A 26337-nucleotide genomic window follows, 5' to 3' on the forward strand; every position below is an offset into this window, starting at 1 on the left:
TTTTAAAAAGGCTTTCTTTTATGATTTGGCATCTTTGAAAATTCTCTGCAACTGCTAGTTGGCAATTAAGTGCAGTTGATATTGTCTCTTAAATATCAAAAACAACATTATTATTAGAAATATTCAAACCAATCAACAAATTGCCCATGGGCCTAGTTGGTGCCTGTAACATTTAGAGACTTTACTGGGGAAAATTAAAAAAAACAACAAACACCACCACACAATTAAATTAATTTATATTCCCATTTATATGGAGATTCATACTGTTACATTTCAAAAGTTAACTAAAATAACATTGAAAAGAAAATTAAATAGGTGTTGAAATAATGTGTATTTAGAAATTAATATTTCAAAACATTCTGGCTAATAATTGTTCAGGTTTGCTATTTTATGTCCCTATAAGAAGCAGACTACCACACTCATTAAGAGTCAAACATGTATTTAAATTCCAGATTTCCCATTTAGGAATTGTATGACTTCTTACTTATCCTCTGAGTTAGTACAAATTACTTAGCCTTTGGTATTGTTTCCATATGTGCAAAATGGTGATTTTTATACTACATATATATATACACACACACACACACACACACACACACACACACACACACACACACACACACATATATATATGCATGTGCACAATGGGTTGTTGTGAGGATTAAATGAGATATGCATATAAAATCCTTTGTCCACCATGTGAATCACAAGTGCTAAATAAGTGGCATTTAATTAGCTATCATCATACTGTGTACTTTCATCTTCAAGAAAAACAGCAATCTTATTACCACATATCATTTGCTGTTAGAATTCAACCCCAAAGCTCTGGTAAACAAGATGTGTCTTCTTTAGCCACAGATACTGACCATGAAGGTCCATTAGGCCAACTGAATCTTTGTCCTTGAAGCATATAATTAGAAACCATTAAGAATATATATAGATCGGGTGCGGGAGCTCACACCTGTAATTCCAGCACTTTGGGAGGCCAAGGCAGGTGGATCACTTGAGGTCAGGAGTTCGAGACCAGCCTGGCCAACATTGTGAGACCCTTTGTCTACTAAAAATACAAAAATTAGTCAGGTATGGTGGTGTGTGCCTGCAATCACTGCTACTCTGGAGGCTGAGGCAGGAGAATCACTTGAACCCAGAAGGCAGAGGTTGCAGTGAGCAGGGATTGTGCCTTTGCACTCCATCCTGGATTAAAGAGCAAGACACTGTCACAATAAAATAAAATAAAATAAAATAAATAAAATAAAATAAAATAAAATAAATAGGAATATATATAAAAACTCAGAAACACTACGTGTAAAGACTTCTAAATTTTAACAAATTGTCTTATAGCTTGATCTTTGATCCTGAATCCAGAAGCATCCTCTCACCCCTGTCTGTACCCCCACATGGAGCACCATAGTGCCACATTTTCTCATGGTGGTAAAGTGCCAAGTGCTCCTTGGCTCACATGCCAGGAGAGGTCTGCTTCCTATTGGAGGGACATCCAGGTGCCAACCCAGAGAGGACCTAATGGCACCCCAGGACAAGAACAAAGGCCTCCACCATTCAGCTCTGGGGGTACCACCTAACTGGCTCGTGGTTTAGTGACAGTTTGGGAAACATTGTCATCCTCTCTTTATTGATATTTTAAGAGAAACAAATAAAGTATGCTGACTTACCCGGAAATAGTCGCTGCATGCTGCTAGGACTGCCTTGTGAGCATGGAATTTCTGTTCATCAGCAATCAGGGTGATGTCGCAGAGGATGCCGTCATTCCTCTGCTGATTCAGCGCTGCCAGGACACTGTCATTGTGAGATTCAGAGTGGCAGAGCCTCTGGCCTGTCAGCATTTCTTGAATACTACAAAGGAGAGCAATCAAGTCAACGTTTTTCTTTTTACCAGCCCTGTGGCCCAGCCGCTCCCTTGCTCCTTGAACATCAACTGAGGCAACACAGTTTCCACTGCACTCTGAGTGTGACCTTCTGTTCCCTCATTTTCTTTCTCTCCATCATTCTCTTGCTTTCCCTTTTTCTTATTCTCTCTGCTCCCCTGCAGGGTCTTTCTCTCTTTTACTAGTGCTTCTCTTTCTGCATTTGTGTGTGTGTGTGTGTTCATCTGTGACTGCATACTGACCCAGGCCTCCAGACCTGAGAGCCTCTGTTCCTGGGCCCCACCCCTCAGTATATGAACATCGCTGAGTGCAAAACTTCCTCTGGATGTGTGTGTGGGCATGTGTATATGTGTGTGTGTGACCTTCCCCATTCTGTCCCCTCTCTCTAATTCCCTGATTCCTTCTCCACCTTTGTACCTTACCATGTCTCCCACAGGACACAAGACTCTGTTAACACATACGAAAAAACTGAGCAAATGTTAGGACAAAAAGCGCTGCAAGTGACCATTCCATGTAAAAGACAATTAAACCAGAGAAGCTTAGTATTAAGCTCAGGAAATTATGCACCCTAAGAACATCAAAAGGAATACATTGTAAATGAAAACAAATTTAAACTGAAAGTAAGATTTATCTATATTATCAGTCTTCAATGTCTATGTGTGATCATTATACTAGATATATGAATGACTATATAATTTTCTTTTTGTTTCTCTTTTGTGAGATTGCTAATCTTACCCATTGTGAAACTTACCCCTTCACTCTCTACCCCAACAGAAAACATTTATGCTTATATCCTTTAAAACTCCCAGGTGAAGGAAGCTCTAGATCATTCTACAATAATACAGAAGTAATACCATAAACACAAAATGCAAATACAATAATACAGAAGTAATGCCACAAACACAAAATGCAGACTTTCCCTTTACAGAGAGCTTTGGACATTTCCATCTTAGATCAATGGGAATCTACACAGTGCTCTAAGATCTCAGAACTGGTATTGAACTAGACAGTGATCTGACAGGAATAGGTTACTCCCAGAGTGAAAGCAAGGGCCATCAAGCCCTGTTTCTGCCCAGCAGCCCATCTCAAAGCTGAGTAAAGATACCATAGGGATGATTGAACATTATCTCTCCCATATTGGTAATTCCTGTATTCAACCCCTATCATACTCAAGAGAGTGTGAAAGAGTTTCTCAGAGAAGCCAGAGTTGCCACCAGCCTAGTCTGCATGGTAGGTTTATATGACAGGGCTCTGCTCAGCCTGTGGTGCCAGTTGGTTGGTAAATTACAGTTAGGTACAAATTACCCTCTTAAAATTAGCCAAATACTTCCTGTGAAATGCCAGGATGCAGTCATTAAGCTTTATTGGACAGTTTTGACTGAAAAGCATCAGAAATGTCAGAAATATGCAAATAAAAAAACTTGACAGACGGTGATGATATAGGAAGTTCCTGTGGGAAGGTGGGAGGATTATTTTCAGTTGAAATGTAGCAGCGAGTTTTGAAATGGTTACTGTCATTGAATATTCATCTAGTAGCTCAAGCTATAGGCAGACTTTAAAATCAGTAATTCAAAACCGCATTCACAAGCATAAATAATTTTTTGCAAGTTTCTATGCAAAGCCTAGAATGGAGATTAATTAGCATCATTCAATTAATTAGCATCTCAAATCAAGAAACAGAATAGTAACAGAAACACTGTATCAGCCAAGTAAAGCTTTAGGAGAATCTTTGAAAAATCTTTCCTAAAAGGATAATTTTCTAATATATTTGACAAATACATAGCGCTTACCATGTCCCACGAACTATTCTTAGTGATTTACAATGTCTAACTCATGGAATCTATACAATAACAACCCTGTGAGGCAGGTACTATTATTATCTCTATTTTACAGATAGGAAAACTGAAGGTCCAAGATCAGGTATTTTGAGAACATATCACCAAGAATATAATAATGTAATTCCTCCTCCTGCTTAAAGAAAAAAAAAAAAAAGGTGGGGGGTGGGGGCAGGCACCATGGCTCACGCCTATAATCTCGGCATTTTGGGAGGCTGAGGCAGGTGGATCACTTGAGGTAAGGAGTTTGATACCAGCCTGGCCAGTATAGTGAAACTCTATCTCTACTAAAAATACAAAAATTAGCCAGGCATGGTGATGCACACCTGCAATCCTACCTACTCAGGAGATTGAGGCAGAAGAATTGCTTGAATCCAGGAGGCAGAGGTTGCAGTGAGCCAGGATCATGCCACTGCACTCCAGCCTGGGCACCAGAGTGAGAGTCAGTCTCCAAATAATAATAATAATCTGGGAAAATCTGAAGAATCTCTGCTTGAGGGGGAAAAAAATCACAAAAGTCCCTATTAACTTTATATTTATATTACGTATAATGAATCTAAAAATCAGCCTTTTGGAATAACATACATGAACAGAATGGCATAACAGTAAGAAACGTTTGAAATTATGCTTCAAAAACACTTATCCTCATACTGTGACTGAAAGTTTTGGGATAGAAAATAGATTCTAATTATTATAACCTTAGAAAATATATTTGAAACTTTCATAACTTATTTTTCCCCTTTTATATCACCTTAAATGTTAAATAAACGTATTTCAAAATTTCATTTATAGTGGAACAGAAGAATATATTAAGATAATTGCCTTAAAATGTTTCCTTATTCATTTTCCAAATATAGTGCCACAATTCCTGTCCTTATTATTAAGACTGAATCTGTATTTGCCTTTTATATGTCTATTGAGGGTGAATAAATCTTGCCAGGGAAAGAGCAGCTGTAAACTGAGATTTGGCAAAGAATAAAAGGCTCATCTTTGAAACAATAGTGATGCTGCACAATTTCACAGGATCATTCAACTGGGTTTGAAATATTCAAGCTTAAAGAAAACAACAAGCTAAATATTTAAGACAACAGTTGGCACAAGATCCCAAATATTTTTGAACCAATATGTTAGGGATCCTTAAAAGCAGAAACAAATACTCCAACATTTGGCAAGAAATAAAGGCCTCTTAATCAACAAATCATTATTGTATTTTGAAAGTAACTTCCCACTCAACTCTGGTGTAAATTTGTAAAATATCTCAGTCCTCTAAACGTTAAGGCACACGTGGCCACAGAACATAGCTGGAAAGGAAAAGGCCCACTTCACCAAGTTAACAATCATAAACCAGGGAGGAGATAAATCAAAGGCTATTATACACCATGCCTACATTAAAATGGGGAGCAGACACATGCTTACAAACAGCTCCTCAGCATCTAAAACATATATCAAATAAGCAAACTAAGCCTCTCAACTTATAGCAATGGCCCTCAATTTTCTGAGAAATAAAGAAAAAGGAAGAAAAAGTATACCCTAAAGCTTCTAAATTGCTGGAGAAAAGACTGAAAGCAGGAGCCATATTTCTCAAAGGAACACAGATCTGAATGTCATCCTAAAACTGGAAAACGTCTCCCACAGAAGCAATGGTGCCACCTCAAAATTCATCCGTGAGTATAGAGAGTGTTCTGCCTTCCCCAATGCAACCCATTTCTCTGAGGGATGCCCTAGAACTGCATCAATACAAAAGAGAATACACGATATTAATACTGTAGTAATACTCTATTGTATTGTATTTTATCGATACTACAGCAATACTCTGTTGTAGAGATGCACCAATATAGTACACACTAACCACATGTGGTCACTAAGCACTTGAAATATGGCCAGTCCAAATTGAGATGTACCATGCATGTGAAATGCACAATGGATGTTAAACACAATATGAATAAAAGAAAGCAAAATAGCTCAATATTTCTGTATTGATTACATGTTTAAATTATAATATCTAGGATATGTTGGGTAAAATAAAATATATTGTTAAAATTAATTTTACCTTTTTTAGGGAAGGGCGTGGTGGCTCACGCCTGTAATCCCAGCACTTAGGGAGGCTGAGATAGGCAGATCATCTGAGGTCAGGAGTTTGAGACCGGCCTGGCCAACATGATTAAACTCTGTCTCTACTAAAAAAAATACAAAAATTAGCCAGGCATGGTGGCACACGCCTTTAATTCCAGCTACTCAAAAGGCTGAGGCAGGAAAACAGCTTGAACCTGGGGGGTGGAGGTTGCAGTGAGCTGAGATTACACCACTGTACTCCAGCCTGGGCAATAAGACTGAAATTCTGTCTCAAAAAAAAATTAATTTTACCTATTTTAATATGGCTTTCTGAAACTTTAAATTATAAATATGCTTCCCATTATGGTTCTATTGAATATTCTACAAGTTCCCAGGGGGATATGTTCCTCTGTTTTGTCCTCCTGAACACTATAAGGGCTTTAGGTAACCCCTGTCAGGTTGCCTGTGCAAACTGCTGTTCCTGTATTTCATAGGGCCCCACATAGACCCTTGTGCAACAGTGGAAAGCCCCAGACTTCCTGGGCAGTAGATTGCTTTTTAGCAATGCCAGGGAACAACGATTTGATCAGCGATATGTCAATATCCAGTAATGGAGAGATAAATAAATGACAGCTCAGAAAAGAGGATTATTCATAACTTTAAGCCTTTAACTTTCATTCTGGAATTGATTACCAAAACTAATAAATCAAATGCAGAGAACAATGTTCATAATATCATGTGCCCTACTGATACGGAATCACTGCTTTAGTGCAAATTGCTACTTTGAGGTTGTAGAGTTAACATTTTTGGTCACAGAAATCCTATAGGGTTTGATGTTCATAGAAAGAATTTTGACTGAGTTCAGTCAGTTTTAGAGCTGTAAATTCCAAAAACAGCAATATGGTTTTAAGCATCTGCATTTCAAATTTTAAAATTCAAGTCAACTTCTATGTCAATGTTTACCTGCAACCTAGGTATACAAAAAATATGCAGTAGTTTTTAAGTAAGACTACCAATAAGGTGTTACATACTTACATACCGAAAACAACCAAGTAGCATAAAGATTCTCATTTCTTAAGTAGGCTACTTTACACAAGAAAGACAAAGACTGGACAAAAAAATCTGACAGTAATAATTATGCATAATTATCTCAATTCAGTCTCTTGGTGAACTATCAAGTAAGTGTCTTAATCACTTAAATTATGCAGTCAAAATATTTTCATAAAAATTAAAGACATTAATATTTTTAAAATTCTATTTAGGGTGGCAAGCTACTAAAAAACCCTATAATAAAATAATTTTATTTTTTATAGAACACTTTATAATTTATAAATACTTTAAAATGAATTTGATCAATTAATAGCAATGGCCATATTAATAAGTAAAGAAGATACAATTATTAAATAATAAAAACTGTAAAAAAAACTTAATTATAAATGCAGAGTTTTGTTTCCTTCTTTCCTTCATTTATTTACCCAACAAATATTTATTAAGCCTGTGCCAGGTGTTGTGCTGGGTACAGGGGAGAAAATGGTGAGGAAACCATATGTGGTAGCAGCCCTCATGGAACATACAGTTTAGTGGGGCAGTTATACATTAATCAGATAATCTGGCCTCTCTAAAGAAGTAACACTTGAGCTGCTGGCTGAAGGATGAGAACAAGTTAATCTGGGAAAAAGGAAAGAAGGTTTTCCAAGGCAGGAGAACAGCAAATGCTATGATCCTGTGGCAGGAGGGCGCACGGCCCTTACAGAGTGTTTACAGAATGTTAACAGCTAGGGACAAAGGAGAACATGGTGCAGATAAGGCCCGAGTAGCAGAGGCCTAAGCACATTTGTGCAGGAATTCTGGGCTGGGTTATCCTAATGGCAATGTGAAGTCACAGAAAAGGTTACTGAAGCTGCAGTACCAAGAGCAGTAGGGGAGACCGGGCCAGACTAGAGCAGACCTGGACTGTGGCTGTGGTTCAGGTGTGTGATGGAGTTGGGGCTGGATGGAACTTCAGAAAGGTGAATGGGATTAGGAGCTATTTAGAGGGAAAATCTACAGGTCTTGGTGGTAGGATTATATATGGAGATGAGTGGGAAGAAGATTTCCAGAAAGACGCCTACATTTCTGGCTTATACAACTTGATATTTCCAGAATAGGAAACCAATGAAAGAGGATTAGAATTGTAGAAGAGAATGATGATGAATTTGGTTTGGGACATGTAAAGTTTGAGTTGTCTTTAAGATATCCAAGCACAGATGTCAAATATGTAGTTTGATTCATGGATCTGGAGCTCAGAAAGGAGTCTTAGCTAGAGATGTAAATCTGTGACTCATCTGCATAGGGAAAGTGACAACACAGCTGTATCTCAACAACATAGCTGAGATACAGTCAACCAACAGTCAGAGGTTACTGAGAAGATATGAAAGATCAATTCAAAGCACAGAAGCAGGTTTGGGTTTAGTTGTGGGAAAGGATTGCCTCTTGAGTGGCAGGGAATCAGTGGACCAGAAACATACACTAAAACTCTGGATACTTTTTGGCTTGTTGAATCTAAAGACTTTTGTGGAACTAGTCTCTACTAGACAATGTAGGCATGGAAATATGAATAGCTTGATTCATCTGGATTGGGGTTTTCTCAAGCAAATGTATCAAAAATACAGGAAATGAGAGAACTTAAGGGTTTAGTAACAGTGATAGAATCTAAACTGGTTAAGAAGGAAAATGAGGAAAAGAAAGGCTGGATGGGTTGGTAGAAAATGGCAGGGCCAGTAAATGAGACACTACAATGAGGTCAAAGTACAGCCATAGCAGGGGTAAATCAGCAAGCTAGGAGAGGAGAATGTGATAAGAGTAAACTGGCTGAAGGTGTGATTTCAGAATTAGAGCAATTAACTGAAAATGACAAGGTCCGAGGTGTGGCCGTGAAACTGGGCAGCTAAGTGCAGGGAGAAGAAGGTCTTTGGAGATAAGCAAATTGAGGGTCCAAGGACCATGAAGAAGACACATCCTCCATGCTGACATTGAGGGCCCTGGGAGTTTAGTAAAGAGTTTATGATGAGAAGGAAGACTGCAAGCCAGGTGCTGAAGTGTTCAGTAAATATAGGACAATGGCCCCAACCACAGTTAGGAAGAGGAGAGCCTGAGAGAGATAAAGAGCACCACCTTCAGAAGAGCATGTCTTTGCTGTTTCTGTGGCTGTGGCTTTCTCAGACAATCAATCTGTGGAGTAACGGTTTAGAAGCAAAATCATGCCCTAGGATGATGACATTCTCTCTACCCATCCCTGAAATACATGAGATGTGAGGAAATAATAATGCCACTACTTTGAGAGAACTACAAAGGAAATAGTCCTTAGAGGAGAATGGGTCTCGGTGAAGTCAGAGGCGAACAGAGCTTTTCAGGACAAGGAGATGATACAGCACAGCATGTGGTTGTGTTGTGATAATTCCACATGGCACAGCGAGAGAGTCTGCGAGGTGGGGAAGGGAGGGCTCTGGGTTGAAGCAGAGAAGGAGACAACATTACACAGATGATTGCACTGTGGAACACAGATGACCGTGGGATGGGAGTTGATTAATAAGAACAGGGATGGCAGACTTAAAAATAAAAACTTATTTTAAGTATGCACACTGATCCTGGTAGCCAGAAATAAATAACTTGGCTGAGGTGGTGGCAGACAGACACCATGGTCTCCATGTGCTGTATTAGTTGGATGCCAGGTCTAGAGCAGCGTTTCTCAGCCTCAGTATTACTGATATTCTGGGCTAGATGTGGTTTTTGTTTGTTTTCTTGCTGTGGGGCACTGCCCTATGCATTGCAAGATGTTTAAAAGGATTCCTGGCCTCTACCCAGTAGATGCCAATTGTACCCACACTCCCAGTGACATCCAAAAACATTGTCAGATATTGCACAACATACCCTGATGGCAAAATCATCCCCCATTGTGAATCACTGATTGAGAGCAACAGACTCACATGGGGAATGCAGATGCGTTACACCTGCTATAGCAATGTCACCATTTCTCAACACATTTCTGGAAAAAATCACCTCTAATAACTTCAGAGTCATGGGAAGAAGCTGGTCTCATTACTTTACAGACAGTCAATTCTTAAGAAAAATGTATTCTCCAGGTTTATCATCTCTCTTATTATTTGCTCTGAAGATATTTTGACTGATCCCTCAGATGATGATGCAGATTTACATCCAAGTGAGACTATTCAAACGAATGCCATGCATTTTCTCATTGTCTGCCCCTCAGTTTCTGGAATGTGCCAAGCTCCTTCCTGCCTCAGGGCATGTTCCCCTTCAAGTCTCAGGTATAGAACCTTTCTCAGGTAGGTATTTGCTTGCTCTGTCTATCCTGTGCTTTTCCTTTGGAGCACTTTCACGATTATTTTTGCATCATTACTGGTGTACTTATTTAATGTCTGCTTTCCCTTTTTAAGATGGATGGAGCTTATCTACTTTATTCATAGCTGGGTCCTCAGCACCAAGCAAAGTGCTTGGCTTAATTAATATCTATTAAATAAACGAATTATTAAAAAGAAATGTTGTCACCATTTTGAGAATAAGCATTGTACTCCCCAAAGTGATTGCTTTAAAAGGGGCTCTCTCTTTCTTTGGATATCTATAACTGTATATGTGTGTGTGTGTGTGTTTGTATATGTGTGTGTGTGTGTATATATATATATGTGTGTGTGTATATATATATATATATATACACACACACATATGTACAATGTTCTGATTCTTTTTTAAAATCATATACCTTTATAGTAGCATTTTGTTTAAGGGAAATTAGCATCCTAAATAAGAAAAAAAGATTAAAAAGTAGTATCATTCACAGAAGCAGGAAACATATTTAGGTTTGACAAATACCTAGGTCACAGCAGTTAATCCTTGTGCTACCATAGTAAATTCACAAAAACTATAACTAGTTTGTTGATTCCTTCGAATATGCATTAAGCCCCTGCTCTGTGCTTGATCCTGGAACATGCAATGCACCTATTTCAGGGCTCACTACACTATGCAGGGACATACCCTGCAGGGCATACCTGAGGCAGCGTTCAGAAGGCATTTTCCAGGTGGGATCCTCAGGTTCTCAGCCTCAGAAGTGTGCAGAAGAATCAGCAAGCATTCCAGCTGAATAAAAAGACAAGAGAAAAGGGTGCATTGAGCTAAATGCAGAAAAGCACACTCTGAGTCTTTATGATGCTAAAGCTTTTGAATTCCAGGGAGGCAGCTTGGAGAGTTTTACTGTCTACATAAAATATTCTGACACAATCCTCTTTTACAAAACAAGTAATGATTCTGGATATTTTTTAAGTTTGTTCACATCATTGAAGCTTCAAGGACCAGGAAGTAAAATATGCTTGAGAATCAACAATAGTCATTAAATGTTGACGTAAAAATTAAAACATCAGATGGGATGGCCAAAGGAAAAAGATTAAGACTTGATCAAATAAAGATACAATGGTCTAAACCACAAATACTAGTTGACTTGTTGTTTACAGAGATTTTCTTTTCCCTCCAAATATAATTAGTGGAATTAAAATCAAGTACCCCATGGCTAAGTGCCTATAGAAATATAATTTTCTATTCCAGAAGCAGATTTCTAAAAAGTAGGTGGAAAAAATAACATATAGGTAGGATAAAAATTAGCAGGAGATAAAAAATGGATTCTTACAAGGGCTCTTGTCAAGATTGCATAACTGAAACACATAACAGGATGCAGTTGTCAGGCTTGAAACTGCTCCTTGGCTATATATTTACTCATTTAGTGCCTACCCCCAACACCTGTCTTTGCTTTTAATCATTGGAGTAACTCTGACCAGAAAAATAAACTATTTGAATAGTCTGGGTCCTGGTCAAGGACCATGCTTTACAGCTCTCATTAGAGGGTCTAACTCCCATTTTCTAATACACCCAAGTGGCTAAATTAATTATAATCTGGATAAGCTAAATAGGCTTCCTTTGGGCTCAATTTTATTTTGAAAAACAATAACAGGATGAAAATGCTTATGAAAGGAATATGTTAAGCTGTGCCTATGTCTGCTGATTTGCATAAAAGACAGAGCTATGATTTACAATCTGACTGAGATATAATATTTGTTATATTGTGTACAAACCCTCAATTGGTCTGCCTGCATAATACTTCATACAGTATGTTATAAGTTAGTTAAGTATTCCATTTTATTGAACATTAGGTTGTTAGGTTGTTTTGAATGTTTTTCATACAACTATATTTTTGTTTTTTATTTTCTTTTTTTAATTATTAAACATAGTATGTCTCTACTTTCATTTACTTCTAATTTAAGTCTTAACAAACCTAAAAGTGAGTGTCATTTTTAATTGCTTCATTACAACTGAGCAGCACAGGCAGTCAGAATAATTCAAGGCACATTGTTTAATTAGCCAAGAGACTTGCTTAGCAACCTAATGTTGCTACAGTGTCCTTTCAGAATCCAGGTTATAAACTCCAGTCTTTTGTAGCCTAACACAAACTCCAACAGACATGGACACTTGAGCTTTAAAACTGCAAAGAATATTTATTACTATAGGGAGGTGTAAATCCTTAATCTTTCTGAAAGTCCAATGTTTTCAAAATGCTTCCAACAATTGAATGGAGAACAAAAATCCTAAAATTAAAATAATCTCAAATTAAATGGTACATCTAACTTGATATGTTTCATTTCAAACATGATCATTAAAAATAATAAGACACATGAAATTCTGTTCTACAGACATTTATCATTTGGAGACAAACTCACTAAATCAGGTGTTTTCAAAAATTGTTGAATTGTTATCCTATAAAGCTTAGGGAAATGGACACCATTTTAAAGGTCACTTAACTAGGTGTCCACCAGTGGTAGGCTGGATTTTAAAAATGTGGTACATATACACCATGGAATACTATGTATTAATAGCTATAAAAAAGAAGAAAATCGTGTCCTTTGCAGCAACATGAATGCAACTGGAGGCCATTATCCAAAATGAATTAACGCAGGAGCAGAAAAACAAATACCACAAGTTCTTCTCACAAGTGAGTTAGGTATTGAGTATCCTTAGGCCTAAAGATAGGAACCACAAACTTTGGGGACAACTAGAAGGGGGCTGGGGGAATGGAGAATGGGCTAAAAAACTACCTGTTAGATACTATGCTCATTACCTGGGTGATGAGATCATCTGTATCCCAAACCTCAGCATCATGCAATATACCCATGTAACAAACCTACACGTGTACCTGCTAAATCCAAAATAAAAGTTATTTTTTTTAAAAAAGGTGAGTTGAGTTAAGGGTTAATCAACCTGGAAAAGGTTTGTTATTATTTACTATTTTTACTACATATTATTTACTATTTATTATTCCCTATGTCTTCTATATATTTACATACTAAATTAAAATGTCTACGTTGAATTAAAATTTGTTAGCAAATACATTTGTTTCATAAAACGTTTTCCTCACCCTAAGTAGAGCGAACAGCATGGCTACTTGTAAGCTCCAGCCAGCCAGACCTCTTCTCCCTCTTCCCACCTCCTTGCACATTTTCTCATGTCTGGTATGTGGATTAATCCAAGGCTGTTTTCCTCCACAGCCCAGGAAGATCCAGGCCAGTCTCCTGCAGTTCCTCTCCTGCAGCTCCCCTCCGCAGAATCCAGAAATGATCAGAGCCGAGCCAGCTGAATGATGAGCAATATGAAGAAAGGCCAGAGTTGCTCTCCAGGTAGCCAGCATTTAAGGCTGCTCACACACTCTCAGATATAGAATCACATTTCTCACAACCCCCAAGGGAGTGTTATGTGGGGCTTGAAGTATGTGAGGTGGCTTTTTTTTTTTTCTGTCACTTAAGAGTGATCACCTTTGAGATCTCTTTCAACTGTGACCATCTACAATCTTCTGAGTCATTGGCACGACAAAGATTCTCTTCCAGACCAAACTCTAGTCAGGCTCCTCTGAGCTCTTTTTCAAGCAGGCCCTGTCCTTGGGCCCTCAGGAGCTTTGTGGTCAAACACTGAATAATGAAAATGTAATTTTGGTGAACAGAGAATTTATTGATTTTAGTAAACATTTAAAGACAAGGAATACATAGTTAAGAAAACATGTTAAAATTTTAAGTATCCATCAGCCTCTCAGTTCAGCTTAATGGACCCAGGAAGGAGGAAGGGATTTGCCTCTGTTACATAACTACTATAAAAAAACAAGGCAGGGAGGGTACCAGAATAGCCACTCCAAAATATGCCTCCTTAGCACATGGATCATTTTGACCTAAAAGCCATTGAGAACCAGCAGATGCAGAAATAACTCTAAATACAGGGTACTGTTCTCCTTTTGTAAAGAACAATTACATTTATAAAGAAAATTTTCATAATTTCTTTTTGTAAAAGGTCTCTTGCTCTCCTGGACCAGGAAGAAGAGGACTCTTAGCTCTTATCAACAAAGAAGTTACTGACTTCAATCTGCACAACAAACCTTACTGAACAATTCTTATTTACAGTAATTTTCCTGGTCATCTTTCCATAACTTGTCATTCCCATACAGAATCCCTGAACCCCTTTTCCTTTGATTATCCTAAGACCATATATAAGGCCAAGTTCTAACCACTCCTTTGGGTTACTCATCACTGGGTGCTCCCATGTGTATCTGTGATGAACATGGAAATACAATCTGTCTTTGGTGATCTAACATATAGGGCCCCTGCTGAAAAATCTAAGGTGGATAGAGGAAAAAAGATTTTCTCCCTCCCCTACAACAGGCACAGTGGTTTTCATTTAGCAGTGTAAAAGTTCAAGGGCCGGGCGCGGTGGCTCAAGACTGTAATCCCAGCACTTTGGGAGGCCGAGGCGGGTGGATCACGAGGTCAAGAGATCGAGACCATCCTGGTCAACATGGTGAAACCCCGTCTCTACTAAAAATACAAAAAAATTAGCTGGGCATGGTGGCACATGCCTGTAATCCCAGCTACTCAGGAGGCTGAGGCAGGAGAATTGCCTGAACCCAGGAGGTGGATGTTGCGGTGAGCCAAGATTGTGCCATTGCACTCCAGCCTGGGTAACAAGAGCGAAACTCCGTCTCAAAAAAAAAGTTCAGCTACTGTAATATATCTCAAAGTGAGTAATGACCCCCAGAAGACTAGCAGCACAAATTTTAGTCATTGCGATTAAAAACACAACCAAATAAATCTAGCTTGCAAACAAAAATAAAACATATATTATACAAAATGAAGCTGTTTGCACATATCGATGAGCAACTAGGCTAGGCTAGTTTCTTACCTTTTCCAAGACTCAATTTCTTCATTTTCTAAAAATACAGATAATACCACCTTGTCACAGGGCTGTATAGTGTCTGTAGTGTACCTAGTGCAAGGACTGACACATCACAGGGTCTCAGTAAACATCATTGTGTGTCTTTTTTTGTTACAGAATACAAATATGAGTCATGTAGTGATTTGCTCCAGTGACAGGTATCTCAATTTTTTCTTTTGTTTCACTTTTTGCTAATGCCAAATACTAGTGTTTTTAATACCAAAAATGTGTGTAGCAGCAACCTTTCCAGGACTGTTGTCAAGACGACTTTACTGTTGGTGAAGACTCAGAAACCCCCCTCCAAGCTCTCCAGAGGAAGCTACTCATTTACCCCCAGAAACACAGCACACATTTCTTAAAATATAGCAATTTTTTTCACATAATTGAAATTATTTACTACCCTCACCCTTAGAAAATGTTCATTAGTGGAATGTCCTTCATTTCTAGTAAGTCCCTGTTTTTTATAATCTTAATTATTTTGTTTCCTTTTTATTATTATTATACTTTAAGTTTTGAGACACATGTGCAGAATGTGCAGGTTTGTTACATAGGTATATAAATGCCATGTTGATTTGCTGTACCCATCAGCCCGTCAGAAATACATTAGGTATTTCTCCTAATGCTATCCCTCCCCTATCCCCTCAACCCCAACAGGTTCCGGTATGTGATGTTTCCCTTCCTGTGTCCATGTGTTATCATCGTTCAGCTCCCACTTATGAGTGGGAACACGCGGTATTTGGTTTTCTGTTCTTGTGTTACTCTGCTGAGAATGATGGTTTCCAGCTTCATCCATGCCCTTGAAAGGGACATGAACTCATCCTTTTTTATGTCTACATAGTATTCCATGGTGTATATGAGCCACATTTTCTTTATCCAGTCTATCATTGATAGGCATTTGGGTTGGTTCCAAATCTTTTCTATTGTAAACAGTGCTGCAATAATCATACACATACATGTGTCTTTATAGTAGAATGATTTTATAATCCTTTGGGTATATACCCAGTAATGGGATTGCTGGGTCAGATGATATTTCTGGTTCCAGATCCTTAAGGAATTGCCACACCATCTTCCACATGTTTGAACTAATTTACACTCCCACCAACAGTGTAAAAGCATTCCTATTTCTCCACATCCTCTCCAGCATCTGTTGTTTCCTGACTTTTCAATGATCATCATTCTAATTGGTGTGAGATGGTATCTCATTGTGGTTTTGATTTGCATTTCTTTAATGACCAGCGATGATGAGCTTTTTTTCATATGTTTGTTGGCCAGAAAGGTCTTCTTTTGAGAAGGGTCTGTTCATAAACTTTGCCTATTTTTTGATGTTTTTTTTTTTTTCCTGTAAATTTGTTTAAATTCTTGGTAGATTCTGGACATTAGACCTTTGTCAGGTGGATAGACTGCAAAATTTTTCTCCCATTCTTTAGGTTACCTGTTTACTCTGATGATAGTTTCTTTTGCTGTGCAGAAGCTCTTTAGTTTAATCAGGTCCCATTTGTCAATTTTGGCTTTTGTTGCCATTGCTTTTGGTGTTTTAGTCATGAAGTCTTTGCCCATGCCTATGTCCTGAATGGTGTTGCCTAGGCTTTCTTCTAGGTTTTTTTATAGTTTTTAGGTCTTAGGTTTAAGTCTTCAATCCCTCTTGAGTTAGTTTTTGTATTAGGTGTAAGGAAGGGTTCTAGTTTCAGCTTTCTGCATATGGCTAGCCAGTTTTCCCAAACCATTTATTAAATAGGGAATCCTTTCCCCATTTGTCAAAGATCAGATGGTTGTAGGTGTGTGACATTATTTCTGAGGACTCTGTTCTGTTCCATTGGTCTATATTGGTACGAATAATATGCTGTTTTGGTTACTGTAGCCTTGTAGTATAGTTTGAAGTCAGGTGGTGTAATACCTCCAGCTTTGTTCTTTTTGCTTAGGATTGTCTTGGCTATACAGGCTCTTTTTTTGTTCCATATGAAATTTAAAGTCATTTTTCTAATTCTGTGAAGAAAGTCAGTGATAGCTTGATGGGGATAACATTGAATCTATAAATTACTTTGGGCAGTATGGCCATTTTCACAATACTGATTCTTCCTATCCACGAGCATGGAAGGTTTTTCCATTTATGTCCTTCCTTGAGCAGTGGTTTGTAGTTGTCCTTGAAGAGGTCCTTCACTTTCAAGTTGTATTCCTAAGTATTTTATTCTCTTTGTAGCAATTGTGAATGGGAGTTCACTCATGATTTGGCTGTCTGTTATTGGTGTATAGGAATGCTTGTGATTTTTGCACATTGATTTCGTATCCTGAGACTTTGCTGAAGTTGCTATCAGCTTAAGGAGATTTTGGGCTGAGACGATGAGGTTTTCTAAATATACAATCATGTCATCTACAAACAGAGACAATATGACTTCCTCTCTTCCTATCTGAATACCTTTTATTTCTTTCTCTTGTCTGATTGCCCTGGCCAGAACTTCTAATACTATGTTGAATAGGAGTGGTTAGAGAGGGCATCCTTGTCTTGTGCCAGTTTTCAAACGGAATGCTTCCAGCTTTTGCTCATTCAGTATGATACTGGCTGTGGGTCTGTCATAAACAGCTCTTGTTATTTTGAGATATGTTTCATCAATACCTAGTTTATTGAGAGTTTTTAGCATGCAGAGTTGTTGAATTTTATCAAAGGTCTTTTCTGCATCAATTGAGATAATCGTGTGATTTTTGTCATTGGTTTTGTTTACGCGATGGATGTTTACTGATTTGCATATGTTGAAAGACCTTTGCATCCCAGGGATAAAAGCAACTTGATCGTGGTGGATAAGCTTTTTGATGTGCTGCTGGATTCAGTTTGCCAGTATTTTATTGAGGATTTCTGCATCAATGTTCATTGGGATATTGGCCTGAAATTTTCTTTTCTTCTTGTGTCTCTGCCAGGTTTTGGTATCAAGATGATGCTGGCCTTATAAAATGAGTTAGAGAGGAGTCCCTTTTGTTCTAGTGTTTGGAATAGTTTTAGAAGGAATGGTACCAGCTCCTCATTGTACCTCTGGAAGAATTCGGCTGTGAATCTATCTATAATCTGGTAAGTAGCATTGACTCTTTATAGTGTTTACTTTTATTAAAATGTTTCAAAGTTGCTACAGTCCCACTTAGTTTTTTTGAAGTCAAACTTGAACATATATTTACACAAATGAAATAAATATCTTATTAAACTATAATAGTGAGCAAGTGAAACATGATTAAGCCCTCTAAACTAGCTGGCTAGCTTTTAATGACTTACTTCTAGTTCATCTTAAAACTCCCAGTAGCAAGTCACATGATCAAACAATACATAACTAAACTCCCACTAGCTACCTTATGGGTAAGATCTCTGCCTGTGAGTCACAGTAGTAATGGTGCTTATAGTTATTTTTCAGGAACTAGGGGGCAGCTTTTGTCTAGTTCAAGCCAGTTGAGACCTTCAACTGCACAAGTTGGTTGCACAGGTTGGGCTTGCAACAGCTACTTGAAGAGGAATCCTTTTGATATCAGAGAGTCAAAAACTCCACTTTGACTATGAAGAAAATGGTGGCTAGTGCCAACATTTTCTGCACATATGTCCTATGAAGAACCACATAGCTCAATTATCCTTGTGCAGAAACCCTAATTACCTCACCTTTCTGATTCAACAATCATCTTTCCCTATACTTTAGAGCACCCACTTTCTGTCACATACATAACTCCAAGCCCTATTTTCAGAGAAGTGGATCTGAGATTTGTATCCCTGGCCCCGCACATGGCAGACTTGTGAATAAAATATTTTCTTTTTTGCAAAACTGTCACCACAGTGATTTGTTTGGTGCATGCAAGCAGAATGAGCCTGGCCAGTAACAAAAGGGGAAGGAAAAAAGTAAGTGTCTTATACATCTTAGTGACATGCAAGGAAACAAGATACTAAAAATTAAGCTACCTTAATAATGTGGATGCATACCAATCCTACCAACATATAAGAGACCGGTGAAGACTCGACTCTGACCTTTTTCTTCTCTTGACTGAAGTCCTATCTAAGAGGTCTGGGGAGTTATGACCTACAAAACATAAAGTCTCATCCAAAGGGTTTTATTTAACCCTATGTAGCATGACTTGCTTTCCAACCTGACTCTGGCGTAACATCACATGGCAGATAAAGAAGGAAATCAAAATATTTTAACTCCAAATATGTTTTCTTTGCCATGTTTTGAAATAGTCCTCCAAAGCTGACTCTTGTGGGGAAAAATCTATATTCTGAAGAGAATCCCATTCCTTTTTCTTTATTTTTTCCTGATCCAGAAGAGAATCTACTTACAATCTATTTTTTCTGAAGCCTGTTACCTGGAGACTACTTCCGTGTAATGAAAACCTTGGTCTCCACAACCCCTTACCTTAACTCAGACATTCCTTTCTGTTAATTCTAGGTCTTTAGACAATAATTAAACTCTTTCAACCAAATTCCAATCAGAAAATATTTGAATGTACCTATGACCTGGAAGCCCCTGCTTCTATTTGTCACACCTTTCCGGACCAAACCAAGGTACATCCTTCGTGACTTATGTTTTGATGACTTATGTTTCCCTAAAATGTATGAAACCAAACTGTATCCTGAACACCTTGGGAAAATGTTCTCAGGACCTCCTGAGGGCTGTGTCAGGGGCCATGGATCATTCATATTTGGCTCAGAATAAATCCCTTCAAAATATTTTACAGAGTTTGATTCCTTTTGTCAACACTGGTTTATTCTTGCTATTGTCATATATTTGTTTAATAATGTTTTAGTGTAATACTCCAATAATAGCTTATAATTTTTTAAAGAAAACAACAAACAGAAGTTTATTACATGTTCAACATACATACACGTGGGAGTCCCCAGGGATGAGTAACTCAAAGGAGCGGTTAGAACTCGGCCTTATATACAATCTTAGGATAATCAAAGGTAAAGGAGTTTTGGGCTTCTGGATGGGAAAGACAAGTTATGGGAAGATGACCAGGAAAAGTATGGTAAACAAGAATTGTTCAGTAAGAATAGGGGAAATGCTAGTCCTCCTCCACCTGCACAGGTCATTATGTGAGTGGCAGTGAAGGCCTTTCTCAGTATCATTTTCAAGGGAAACAACAGTGATGGCGGTGGTGATAATGATGAAGATGATAGGATCTTAATTAAACACTTAATAAGTGTCCAGCACAGTGCTAACTTTTCCCTACCTTATTTACTATCCCCATTTTGTATGGATCTGGATAGTAAGGCATAATGAGGTCAAGGAATTTACTGAAAGACATACAACTAGTAAGTAGTGATATCAGGCTTCACATCCAACAGACTAACTCCAGAGATCATACCCTTAACCACACCTAACAGAATAAAAAAGGAACTGATTCCAGGACACAGTCATACCCTGAAGTGCTAAAGAAACCAAAAGACCAGTAGCCTCAGGCACCTAGTACAGCAGGAGAGCTAAGGCAACATCAACTTTGAATCAGTACAAAGGAAGTTTCCAACAACTAAGATGCTCACAGACTATGTAAGGTAATACCTTTGTCACTGAAAGTGAAAAATAGGACCTATAACACACTTGGCATTGTTCTAAAGATGATTCAAATGCTCCTAGGCCTTCCTGATCCATAGACGCCAAAGGCCAATAATCAGAACCTGCAACCACAGCATGCTGGTGTCTCCAAAGGAGGCCCTGATGTGGACTGAATTGGGTCCCCTCAAGACACATGTGTTGAAGTCCTAGCTCCCAATACCTCAGTATGCGTCTATGTTGGAGGTTTGGACTTTAAAGAGGTAATCAAGGTTAAAAGGTTACTGGATGGGCCCTAATCCAAAATGACTGGCATCCTTCTAAGAAGAGATTAAAACACACACAAGAACAAAGGAAAGACCACGTGATGGGGAGAAGGCAGCCATCTGTAAGACAAGGAAAGAGACCTCAGAAGAAACCGACCCTGTTAATACCTTGATCTCGGACTTGTAGCCTCCAGAACTGTGATAAAATAAATTCATGTTGTTCAAGCCACCCAGTATGTGGTACTTTGTTATGGCAGCCCTTTGCCAGTCTCTTCCATTCAACTATGGCTCAGAGGCTGTGCCAGGCCTGCTGATCATACTGCCTCCAGGTCTGGGATGATCTGTGCTCTGCTCAGACAAAGCTGGGCCACAGGCATGCTGAGCAAACCATGACCTTGGAGGCCCCCCCGGGGCCTGAAACAGTGGCCTCTCCACTACTGTCCCCTTATAGCATCTGGGCCCCAGTTTTCACTTTTCCAATCACTGCTCATCTTTCTCTAGGTGCTAAATTTCACCACTCTTGGAAGAAATTTCCTCTGGGAAGTTGCTTGCTACACCTAGTCATAAAGTTTGCTTGTTTTACTAGAACACTCCCTTCCAGCTTTTGTAAGTACTGTGGGGGCCCAAGCAGAGAGGGATGAGGATCCAAAGTGTAGAAGCACGATAACCTACCAACACTCCATCTCTGAGGCCAAGCTGTGTGTGTACCTGCATGTTCTCTTGTTTCCCAGTTTGGATGATAAACTATCTGGTCATTCTGTCTTTATGGGCAGGATCCACATCTATCTTGCTCACTATTTTAAAGCCTCAAGGACTACCACTATTCTTACAAAATCCTCCAAAGTAGATAAAGTAAAAGTACAATGTAATTCTGTTTTTAAAATGACAGATTATTTGCATATATTGAATCATGATGTTTTCATTTGTATCATGAAGTTCATTCCCTAAAATAATAAAATGTTATACTAAATATTAAAAATTTCTTTATATAAGAATAAGGATATAGTATCTAGTCACCCTCATGAATACAGCTGGAGACCTTGGCAACCAAACTAAAATATAACGTGGAAGTTATTCCAGTCACATTAGCACACCCCTTTTCAGCTCTTATTTTAATTTAATTTTTAGCTCCATCACTCCTCTATGAATAGAAACATAAAATGCATGGATCGGTTACACAGTCTTGTCAAAATAACCTAACCTGCAATTATAACATCCTGAGGTGCTTTTTAAAAATATTGCCATGAAAAATTTTTTATTAAAGAATTTCTTAAAGCTCTCACACCAGCTAAAATTAAATTAAATTATTCATCTTCATTTTTATAGACGATACAATGTAGATCTTGAGTGTTTTCCTAGTACAGAAATTATTTGTATGATAAACACCATATTACTTTATAATATGACAAAATCAACAAAATTACAGCATATGTGTAATTATTTTACTTAATTAGAAAGCCCTGTATTAAAAAGTTCTTAATCCAACGGCAAGTGACCATTCTCCAGTGATTAATTTCTGCCTTCTAGCACATAGAAAATATGCAATTTAGATTTCCCAAATTTATGATCTAGATGTAATCCAGACTCCATTTTCCAATAGAGAAATGGTCTTACTTTTGAGTTGTAATATATAGACTGTTCATTCATAAAATATTTGCTAAATGCTTAATAGATTTCCATTAATCACTGAACTAGATATCAAGAATGACATAAAAAGATTAAAAATAGTCTGTCTTCAAAGAGCTTATAATCCTTGGCATAAATCAAAGAGCTTATAATTAAAGACATAACATCCACATTTGCAGTTACCCTAACAGTGTAAGACATTCTGCATTTTCTTCTATTGAGAAAAGAACAAATTTTCCTCATTTTAAAATGCCTAAAATTAGAATTGTATCTTAAATCACTATATACCTTAATGTGCTACTATTTTTTGTCTTGGAAAACCTCATACGTTTCTTACATCTCCAAGAAACATTAAAACTGGAGAAACACTGTTTTAATGTTTGTTAAACACTGTTGTTCAAGTGCCTACATATGAGGCTAGGTGTATGTATGTACATGTGCTATTACACTTAATTCTTTTTTTTTTAATTGTACTTTAAGTTCTGGGGTACATGTGCAGATCTTACAGGATTGTTGCACAGGTACACACATGCCATGGTGGTTTGCTGTCTCCACCCCCCTGTCACCTACATCAGGCATTTCTCCCAGTGTTATCCCTCCCCAACCTCCCCACCCCCACTGTCCCTCCCCTAGTCCCCCACCCCGCAACATACCCCAGTATGTGATGCTCCCCTCCCTGTGTCCATGTGTTCTCATTGTTCAACACCCGCCTATGAGTGAGTCATGTGGTGTTTTGTTTTCTGTTCTTGTGTCAGTTTGCTGAGAATGATGGTTTCCAGATTCATCCATAGCCCTACAAAGGACACAAACTCGTTGTTTATGGCTACATAGTATTCCATGGTGTATATGTGCCATATTTTCTTCTTACAACAATTGATCATTATAAGAATTAAACGGGACTTTTTCCAGAAGAAAAACCAGAGGCTCAGCAAGCAGAAATGCTTAAGGTAAAACTGGTAGCTGCTGAAGCTGAGACTCAAACCCAGCTTTTACATTCTGCTGCACCATATTGTCCTACCAAAGGAGAGTCATATGGGTTAGAATACTGGATAAAGACTAAATAAGGGAGCACTAATGGATAGAGAGAAAGGAGAAAGCTTTCCAAATGAGAAGCACAACACACTCAAAGATATGGAGACTTCCAAGCTATACTTTTGTAAAATAAGAAACCTGTACCACATGGAAGTGCAGTATAATATACAGGTAAGAAGAGTGAGTTCTGGAAGAAGACTGTTGGAGGAAGAGGTTTACATTCTGGCTCCAATAGTGCTTATGTGACCTTCATGAAGTTACTATATTTATCCACATCTCAATTTCCTAATTAGTAAAAGATGTATAAAAATTAAACTTACTGACATGGTTTGGCTGTTTCCCCACCCAAATCTCATTTAAATTCCCAAGGGTTGTAGGAGAAACCCAGTGGGAGGTGACTGAATCATGGGGGCAGGCCTTTCCTGTGCTGTTCTCATGATAGTGAATAAGTCTCATGAGATCTGATGGCTTTAAAAAGGGGAGATTCCCTGCACAAGTTCTCTTCACTTGTCTGCCTCCATATGAGACATGCCTTTCACCTTCCACAATGATTGTGAGACCTCCCCAGCCATATGACATGGAACTATAAGTCCAACAAACCTCCGTCTTTTGTAAATTGCCCAGACTCAGTATATCTTGGGTTGTTTTTTTTTTTGGTTTTTTGTTTTTTTTTTTGAGACAAGAGTCTTGCTCTGTCACCCAGATTGGAGTGCAGTGGCATGATCTTGGCTCACTGCAACCTCTGCCTCCTGGGTTCAAGCAATTCTCCTGCCTCAGCCTCCAGAGTAGCTGGGATTACTGGCACCCACCACCATGCCTGGCTAATTTTTGTATTTTTAGTACAGACAGGGTTTCACCATGTTGGCCAGGCTGGTCTCAAACTCCTGACCTCAGGTGATCCACCCACCTGGGCCTCCCAAAGTGCTAGGATTACAGGTGTGAGTCACTGTGTCCAGCCTCGGGTATGTCTTTATCAGCAGTGTGAACATGGACTAACACACTTACCAAAAGGATTCCAGTTGAAAATGTCAAATTGAACACATGTCCATTCAAACGTTTGCACTGAGTATAACCCATGCCCTAATTTCAGGAAATGTTGCTTTAAAATATTTTTTTCATCTTTCTCTTTAGGAAATAAACCTCACTGAAATCATAGTAAAGAGATGAAGAAACAAGAATAATAAACCCCCAAGATCAAGGAAAACAAGAGAAGAAATTAAAAACATAAAACTTATTGAAGATAGAGAACAGATGGATGCATAATAGTGGACTCAGCAGGAGACAAGAAAAGTGAATTCCAATCAGGCAGTGGGCAATTCAAAGAAAAAACTCAATTTGTATCAAGGAATATTACCCAAAAGACTCAAGAACCAATGGTATGAGCAGGGGGTTCATGCTATGGACTGAATGTGTCTCCCCTAAACTTCAAGTGTTCAAACTCTTATATCTAATGTGATGGTATTGGGAGGTAGGGCCTTTGGGAGGTAATTGGATAATAAAAGTGGAGAGTTCATGTTAGGATCAGTGCTATTACAAGGAAAGACAAAACAGCTTGTTTCCTTTCTCTTTTCTCAACAATATGTGAATACAACCAGAAGATGGTCATCTGTAAACTAGGAAGCAGGTCTTCCCCAGACTTTGAATCTGCCAGCATCTTGATCTTTGACTTTCTAAGCTTCAGAACTGTGAGAAATATGTTTGTTGTTTAAGCTAACCAGTCTATGGTAGTTTCTTATAACAGCCCAGGCTGGCTAAGACAGCTGATGATAGAAAAACTAGGGGAAAAAAATCTATTTAAAAACCACTTTGAACTCCTAGGTCCCTTCTCCTAATCTGTACTGCATGGCTACTGTCTGTCTCATCCCAGTTACAGATCAGATATTTGCTCTCTCGAGAAAATAAAAGTATCTCCAGACTGGGGAATGCCAGGTTCAGTTGAAGGTGGAGATGCCATCTGAAAAACAAAGAGAGTGAAAGTTGATACAGAAAACATGCAGCCCTTAAGCTTTCATGTTCTATTCAGCTTCCAGAATGCCAGCAGCTAGGTTTTTATCATCCAGGGAAATTAGAAGATGATTCTCTGGGGAATATAACTAAGCCAACACTAAATCTAAGGAGTCTGACATCACAGGTTTCCCAAATAAATGGTTCAACCAGATCACTTTATGGGGTAATCCCTGCATAACAAGCCTGCCCATGTGCTCAGAGATTCCAGCCAGCTTTTTTTCTCTTTAATATGAGTGAATATCGAAGCATCACCAAAATTTTGAAAAGAACAGAGAATTACCTAGGCAAAGAAAAAATAGAAGGAAAGAAAACTAAAACTATTTTTTCCACTGTTTACTTCCATATCCAAACAAATTATCAATTTTTTAAAGTCTAAAAATAGAAAAAAGATGTTTTCAGATTTGCAAAGTACAAGCAATTATCTTCTAGGCATTGTTTCCCAGGAAGTTATTAGAAGATGTTTTCCACTTAAACAAGGGAGTGTATTGAGAAAAGGAAGACATGTGATTCAGGAAAGCAAGGATTCAACACAAGAAAGAGATGACAGGAATTCTCAGGTGATGACGAAGGAAGTTCCCAAACTGCAACTATGAAGAACAGGCAAACTGGATCAGTTCGGAAGGATCCAGAGAGACTTTTACCAGAAGGTGAAACAGACAGAAAACCTAATGTAGTTTCTACCAATTTACAGCTAGAGGAGAGTTTGAGGATTGAATTGTTGGTAACAATAAAAAAAATTAAAAAAAAAAAAAAAAGACAACTATTGAAACTAAAGAAAACAGAGATACAATGTACCAGAATCTTTGGGCCACAACTAAAGCAGTGTTAA

At 38.2% G+C, this 26337-nt stretch overlaps 1 protein-coding gene across 5 annotated transcripts in view; it reads right to left on the reverse strand.

Moving 5' to 3' along the window:
- The window catches only part of KLHL32 (kelch like family member 32), a 170529-nt gene extending 147369 nt beyond the window's left edge, over nucleotides 1-23160 (reverse strand). For 4 of the 5 annotated variants that reach the window (XR_001821882.2, XM_037735055.1, XM_017518958.2 and 1 more), the window contains exons 1-3: nucleotides 23123-23160; nucleotides 10816-10903; nucleotides 1671-1851 (exon numbers count right to left, since the gene is read on the reverse strand). Coding sequence is in view for 3 of the 5 variants with exons in the window: in XM_037735055.1 (XP_037590983.1) it covers nucleotides 1671-1851; nucleotides 10816-10838 (204 nt within the window). In the remaining 2 variants the exon portion in view is untranslated. Of the gene's footprint in view, nucleotides 1-1670; nucleotides 1852-10815; nucleotides 10908-23122 lie in introns of those variants that run through there. The other variant, XM_017518962.1, reaches the window with a different exon arrangement.
- Between the last annotated feature and the right edge of the window lie 3177 nt (nucleotides 23161-26337).

This window comes from Cebus imitator, unplaced genomic scaffold, assembly GCF_001604975.1.
Source record: "Cebus imitator isolate Cc_AM_T3 unplaced genomic scaffold, Cebus_imitator-1.0 Scaffold717, whole genome shotgun sequence".
Taxonomy (NCBI): domain Eukaryota; kingdom Metazoa; phylum Chordata; class Mammalia; order Primates; family Cebidae; genus Cebus; species Cebus imitator.